This window comes from Anarrhichthys ocellatus, unplaced genomic scaffold, assembly GCF_004355925.1.
Source record: "Anarrhichthys ocellatus isolate YVR2014 unplaced genomic scaffold, GSC_Weel_1.0 scaffold11, whole genome shotgun sequence".
NCBI classification, from domain to species: Eukaryota; Metazoa; Chordata; class Actinopteri; order Perciformes; family Anarhichadidae; genus Anarrhichthys; species Anarrhichthys ocellatus.
Genome location: NW_022280041.1, coordinates 10,790,792 through 10,797,961, shown reverse-complemented (window position 1 = coordinate 10,797,961; position 7,170 = coordinate 10,790,792). Strand labels below are relative to the sequence as shown.

Genomic DNA, 7,170 nt, shown 5'->3' with positions numbered 1-7,170 from the left:
CACACACACACACACACACACACACACACACACACACACACACACACACACACACACACACACACACACACACACACACAGAGAGAGAGAAACCCAGTATCGTGAGAAGATGTTTACAAGTGTCAAGTCACTACGAAAAGAGGGACCAATGGTCCTTCCCACAACAACACACAGGCTCAGGCATGTGAGGGCATTAGCATTGTGCTGAGTGAGTGGGAGTGAATAAGTGTCCTGTTAGAGAAAAAAAGGCGGGAAGCTGACAGGATGGCGGGGTTAGTGCAGGTCAGAGCAAGGAGGTGCAGGTCGTTTGCATACGGCAGCAAACGTATGTGGCGTTGATGTGCAGTATGGTGCGGTGAGCTTCACCTACCTACAGGGCCAAAAAGCTCCGTCGCATACGGTATAAAATCTGACCACAAGCAAAACACAAAAAACAGAAGGAGGGAGGGGGGGTGAAAATAAAGAAACTGGGAGGTGAAACTGTAAACAAACCATGCAGCACTTCCACAGCACACAGTCGTTGGCTTGTCAATTTCGCTTGTGTGTTTGTATCAATTAGTGTTGGATAAACGTGTTCAGCAGGTATAACAGGTGTGACTTGCCACCTGCTCAATAATAGACCTGTGTATGCATGGGCCAAACAATCAGGCAGGTTAATACAGGGGACGAGTGTGGATGGGTGTGGGTCAGAAGGAGGCTGCTGAGGGGTATTTGGGGTTCATGTGAGAGACGGTCAGTGGTTACATGTGTGGTAGGAAGCATAATGCGTTCAAATGGAAGGCAGGATGTGATGTCCGACTCGCTCACCTTGTACCCGCTGCATCTTAGTGCGCCCAAAAGCCATGGGCAGGTTGAGAGGGATGAAGTGTTCGTGGTTACACACGGTCATCAGGAAATCAAATTTCATTTCAGTCAGCACCTGTGGCCAAAAGAGGACACACCCATTATGTAAATTCCTGATAACCGCCGCAGAGCATAACTATAATTCTCCTCATTGTTCAAATATAATACTCGACACCTCAGACATCGCTTCTCAAACAAAGTGTGCCAGGTGTCTGCAATGGTTTCATTTGTTAGCCAAATGAGGTAGGGCGGGAGACACGTGTTTGTCAGTTATGTCCAAAGTACCTAATCAGCAAAATATAAAATACTTTTAGTTTAATACTGTCCTCTTATCAATGATAAGAGCTTAATAATATTATAATAAAAACTTTATTTGTACTTTTCACACAAGAAATGCAAAAAGGGCTTTACAATAAAAGAAGATAGACATAGAATGAACATAAACAACTTTAGAAGGTAATTTGAGACTTATTTAATATAAATGTTTTGATGTGCACAATTAATATTCGGTACCTATGTGTCTGCAAACACAGACTCACAACTTCCCAAATTCACTACAGTTCTGGATTACACCAATGTAAACCTTTTAAACCCATCTCAGAACATCTTCCATGGGGTGTAACCTCACTGCAGGTTAGGATTTTTAAACATGAAAAACAACATTTTTGCAGCACGTACTGGTGTATATGTACACTGAGCATGTACCTTGGGATCTCTGAGACCGAAATGACACATGTAGTGGTTGACCAGGCCGAAGGCAAAGCCCCTGTTCATGACGGTCAGGCACCTCTGAGGGAGAGAAAACGTGGTGAGCGCATTGTATGCCGCTGAGGGAACGGACACAACAAACACATCTCTGTTCTGGAGGGGAGTTAAAATTAAAAACTGTGCAATGGTGTTAAATCAGCTCAGGTCAGACCTTGATGAAATTGGCCAGGCTCAGGTTGATGCAACGGGCTTCCTCTAGGATTTCCATGTGGCGGATGGTGATGTGTGGCATGATGGACAACACCAGCGACTGGAGCACCTGGTGGAAACTGTCGGGGAAGCGCTGGGGCCGCGGCATCTGATGAGACGGTCGGGGACAAACATGTAACGCAGATCGCTTGTTTGAGGGCATCAAAATGACAAAAATGACAAACAGGCAGGAACATTATGAAGACAGATTAGCAGCGTGCGGATACACTTGGAGGGGGAAATCCATTTTCTCTCAACAGATGGCCGTTTGATTTTATCTTAACAGTTTCGGCCCTCACTTTGCTTACTGCTGAACATCTGGCTTTGTGGATTACAGCCCAGATGAACTGCAGACACGTGGCATCACAATGTGGAATATACACACGGCTCAGTGAGTCAATTTGAGCCTCTTGTGCTTCCTCTGAGTGTGTGTGAGGTTTGTTTAAACGTGTTGACGTGATACGTGACATCACGTTGTGTGTGTGTTTGCTTGTGAAGTCGTGCCAGATGTAGACATTTGAACTTTGGGGTAGTGTCTGAAGCAAAGACTTGCACTGTTAAACACACAGAATGTGAAATCTGAGCTGCTCAAGTTAGTTGCCTAAAGGAAGAAGAAATCACTTAATACCAACCTTGATGCGGTTGCCCTCTTGCAGGTACTGGGCCATAGATTTGACTATTGTTTCAAAGAAGAACCAGGAGTACTACAGAAAGGGATAAAAGAGGAACAGGGTTAGCCTGCTATGGGTATTTCCCAAAGTGCGGATAAGTGTCCCAGGGAAGAAAAAAAAAAATTGGTGACCCGGAAAATATGTTTAAATAAATAGATTACATTACAGTACAGTACAAACAGCTACATGATTCAGGATGTCTTCTCAGGCCACAAAGACTTTACTTTCTGTTTGGAGGACTTGGTGAGCTGTTGTACAGGCAAGTATGCAGCCTGCTGTTCAATAGTGGTACTACAGCTGAGCTGCACGACCAAAATAGCAGAGCACACGCACCTTGAGCAGTTTGTTGCTGGTGTTGAAATCGGCAGTTTGCTTGAGGGTGGCTGTTACAGCGGTGGCCAGCATCTCATGGGTGGTCGCTGAGTTTCCTGATGCCGGGTTGTTGGCCACAAACACATACTAAGAAGGGGATTAAACACACAAATCAATTATGGAAATCTTTAGATTTGTATTACCTCTGTAGCAGCGTTTGTGTTGGTGGGTTACCTTAACAAAAGAGCGCAGGTAGTGTTCCAGGCCCTCCTCGTGACATCTGGAGACTATATGTATGATCACCCTGAAGGCACAGAAGCAGGGCAGGGTTACACCGTGAGCGTCTATCATCAGTATCAAACAGCACATACTGAGGCGAGCAACTGACCGCAGAGAGTTGACGGCAATCTCATGGGTTACTTTGGTTGCTGCTGTGAGCACCCCAAACAGCTGCATCAGCACCGTTGGTAGGAAGTTGATGATTACATGAGTCTCCATGGCATGCAGGCACTGTAGGAGAAATAGAAATACAGGAGAGCCGCGTAAAGTAAGTTCAACTTGGATTTCAACAAACTACGGTGTCAACACGTTTACAGAAGCTACGGATTCTGCTGGTTGGGGTCTTCAAGAAGGTTTTCCTAAAAGCAAATCTCTGGTCACCTCCGGCAGTGAGAACAGACTTAACGAAGGTCCGGAGGGACCGAAACGTTGTGCAGGATTTTTTCTTTATCAAGTATGACTAGACATAAAATATGTGAGGGACTTGATCTTGAAACAAAGAAAATAAACTCAGTCTACATGTGAGAAAAACCTGTATGATTCAGTAATTGATGCTTCAAAATCTCACGGAGAAGACTTGTACTTTTAAGTCTGACCGCCACCAAAAAAGTTGTGTGTATTAAGGTGGACAGCCTTCTCATAAATAAGATCTCCCAGTGGATTCTCTCATTATTATAAGGACTGAGTGGGTTGACTCACCTTCAGGTATTTGATCAGTTCTGCTGGGTTTCCCTCCGCTGTCGTCCTCATCAGCTGGCAGTGCTGGAAGAATTTGTGTAGATGCAGGTCCTGTGGAGGAAGCAGCACAATATTACTACCATCCACACACACTGTCTTTATACCAGCTACCTTAGAGGGATAGTTTGGATTTTATGACGTGAGGTTGTAAACCCCGTAGTCCGTGTATCACCTACAGTAGAGGGAGTTTGGAGAAACAGACAGGAGCTGTAACTCATACACTATAATAATGCCTGCTGTACATATATGTGGGTATTCAAACAATGATTGAAGAGTTAATTGTTGTACCTGAGCGGATATTGTTGATGCCACGTGGGTCCTCACTTTGAACAGTGTCTTGGCATTTTCCACCCACTTGATATCTGGCTGGGACTGTTTAGGCACAATAAAATATGAAGCATTTAGGAGTTTTCTTTCTTCAGGAAAGCATTTTGACTATGGAGCATTAGTGGGGTCCCAGAGTCTTGGTAAACTGTACCTTCCTGGTGTCCTGACACAGGTATCCAGCAGGCAAGGCGGCTGCTACAGGCAACTGGAGCTCCACTGACTGCATCCTCCCGTCTTTCAGCAAAGGCATCCAAGAGTAACCCACTGGAACACAGGAACGCATACTTACTGGGTCTCATTCATCAGGACACATAACATTACATAACACAGCCAAACAGATTAGAATCTAAATAAGAGACACTCACCCAGTGACTCGACTCCCTCTCTCCTCTTGCTGCTGGCCTTGTTGCTGGACTCACAGCTGACGTGGTAAAAGGTGAAGAGGATGTGGTGTTTCTCATGAACGTGGACCGGCAGCTCAATCTTCACCTGGACACAGTGGAACAACTTGCTTTTTATACCTTTAATAAATCAGCAACATTTCCTTCTTCTTACCGACGTCAGAATAGGAACATGCTGATACCAATAATGGATTTAATACAGAGTACTACTAGTGATAACATCAAAAGTTCCTACTGAAGAGGTTTTTACTCAATTAATGTCACTTATGTTCCAAATACAGTGCCTTGTTTATTTAGAAAACAGTATCTTCATATTTCACACTCTTTCTGGGATAGTGTTAAAGTTGTGTTTTTTGTTGCTGGTCATTTTAATGGTAACTTGTGGTGCTATTTGGCACAAAGACCCAGGGGACTTGTACAATGGCGTATAAGGGCCATTGTCGGTAAAAGAGGAGGATATTAAATATTGAAATTAAAGTCACAAAAATCAAATCTGAAATTTTTATTTTACTTTTTAATTAATTCACTTTCCAAGGTTGGATCAACCTCATCACACCACAGCTTGCCTTGTATTATGCCTGCAGTGGATGACCTAATCAAATTATACTTTGATTTTGTGATTCATCATATTATAAGCATCGGGATTTTGAAGTGACTGCTGTAAATTGGGCCTATTCAGAGGAATACTGATACATACTGATTTGAGTTTTTTCTCGTAAATTTACCACGTTAATCTAATCTTATAATCTAATTATTAGGCTCCATTATTTATTTATTTTTACCTACTATAATCGTCTCAAACACACGTGATACAGTATTTGTGAATCCCTTAAAACAAACACCTCATCCACCAGGGGGCAGCACCAGCAAGGAAATGTATTTTCTCTGTGTCCTGCTCCTGCTGATTTTCTCACAGGAAGTGACACAGTGTATTTTCCACTAGTACAGATCTAGTAACAAACAAACTGCTTAAGAATGTCTTGAATGAATATTATGACTCTCCGATATATGACAGGAGTATGAATCATTCGGTCGGTGTGTTAAATTGTCTCTCTTGGGAAAGTCGGAGACCTCCATGAGATAGTGTGACAGCCGTCTGCGTCCTGACTATGATTATAAAAATAACAATAATACATTTTAGAGAATGCTTGCCAGCGTATTTAAAGATCCTTTGCAGGATAAAAAGATCAAGGCAAAACATGTGAGAAGATAAAGATCACTGTCGTCCTGTTTGAAATTCTCCATGATGTGACTGGAGGCTCAAGCATGTGGAGGTAAATCCCGGTGAGGGTGCCTATGTGTGTGTGCATGCGGGACTCTTAAGATCCTAATCCGTTGACACCGGGACCATATGGAGCCCCTCTGCCCCGCCTCTCTAACAGTATCCTGACCATACCTCTGTCGCTGAGCCCCTGGCCTCATGTGTGTGTAGAGAGGTCTGTGACTGTTTGACCAGTCTAGAGTGAGATCGCAGCTCTACTCTGAGACTCGTTTATGGGATTATCTCAGTGCTGGCTGAGGAATGCGAGTACTGAACACAGCGACTGCTTCTGAAAAAATAAATTGGTTTTGAGTGTCTTCATTGTTGCACTTCTTATTTCCTCTTCATATCTAATTCAGTGTTGATAACCTGATGAATGAGTGCTTCTGCTTCTGTTTAAAGATTTATGCTCAATGCAGCCAATATGATATTGCATTTGAGCCGGTCGGGGTAACGAGGAAACCCTCTCACCTCGTCGTAGAACTCCGGGCTCTGGTTGTGGTGCAGGACGGCTGCGTAGGCGCTGCTGGTGAAGAGTGAGTCTCCCGGCTTGCCGTAGATGCACTGGAAGGCAAGTGAGCACAAATCAGTCATCAAACTGTGGCCCTTTGAAGTGCTCACAAATCTGTGATTACTGACAATATTTGGAGAAAAGACGGGGTGAGTGTGCGAGCCCCTCGTTGTATGAACCTTTGAAGCGCCGACGGATTAAACAAAGAGCTGAGGAACCAGAGGAGGGAACCTGACATTATCAAAAGTATGGCCTTTGACTAGACAAGAGAAACTATACACATGTTCAGGCCTTCCAAAGCACTGTTTACCTTATTGTAATGAAGCGACAGTGCCCTGCCTCCACTGCTGGAGGATGATGACAGAAAACCAACCAACAGAACAATTACAGCACTTTGACTCCACATGTGATGACATAAATATTCATTTTTCTTTCCAAATGGCAACTAGAGCCATTAACAGATGGAAAATGTGGGATTTTTGTTTTTGTATTTTATGAATCCACCCACAAACTCTAGGAGAGACATTGCACAATCAAAGCTCTGTCTTGTATCAGAGCAGCAGCCCCTGCAGGAGGAAGTTCTGTGAGAAACATAAACATAATCGAGAGTCATGCTTGAGCGGGTTAGGATATTTCTAACGATGGGCGACAGAAGGGGAGAAAAAAAACTCCAGACCTGTTCTGATGGCTGGTTCTAATACCGTAATTAGGATGCTAACAGTTGTAGTCATCTCTAATGAACAATAACGAGCAGTGCTGGCCAGAGGAAGGACAGAGTTCTGGAGCAAACAGATTCAAATTGAGACTGATTGGAGCGGGGAGGATGAGAGAGAGAGAGAGAGAGAGAGAGAGAGAGAGAGAGAGAGAGAG

At 43.8% G+C, this 7,170-nt stretch overlaps 1 protein-coding gene across 4 annotated transcripts in view; it reads right to left on the bottom strand.

The window, feature by feature from the left end:
• Window positions 1-7,170, bottom strand: part of dock11 (dedicator of cytokinesis 11) — a 53,536-nt gene that overhangs the window by 24,413 nt on the left and 21,953 nt on the right. For 3 of the 4 annotated variants that reach the window (XR_004212900.1, XM_031851413.1, XM_031851416.1), the window contains exons 19-31: window positions 6,261-6,353; window positions 4,493-4,616; window positions 4,279-4,391; window positions 4,089-4,172; window positions 3,762-3,851; window positions 3,172-3,293; window positions 3,018-3,087; window positions 2,805-2,930; window positions 2,433-2,504; window positions 1,763-1,909; window positions 1,549-1,632; window positions 808-919; window positions 371-409 (exon numbers count right to left, since the gene is read on the bottom strand). Coding sequence is in view for 3 of the 4 variants with exons in the window: in XM_031851413.1 (XP_031707273.1) it covers window positions 371-409; window positions 808-919; window positions 1,549-1,632; window positions 1,763-1,909; window positions 2,433-2,504; window positions 2,805-2,930; window positions 3,018-3,087; window positions 3,172-3,293; window positions 3,762-3,851; window positions 4,089-4,172; window positions 4,279-4,391; window positions 4,493-4,616; window positions 6,261-6,353 (1,276 nt within the window). In the remaining variant the exon portion in view is untranslated. The remainder of the gene's footprint in view (window positions 1-370; window positions 410-807; window positions 920-1,548; window positions 1,633-1,762; window positions 1,910-2,432; window positions 2,505-2,804; window positions 2,931-3,017; window positions 3,088-3,171; window positions 3,294-3,761; window positions 3,852-4,088; window positions 4,173-4,278; window positions 4,392-4,492; window positions 4,617-6,260; window positions 6,354-7,170) is intronic. The other variant, XM_031851414.1, reaches the window with a different exon arrangement.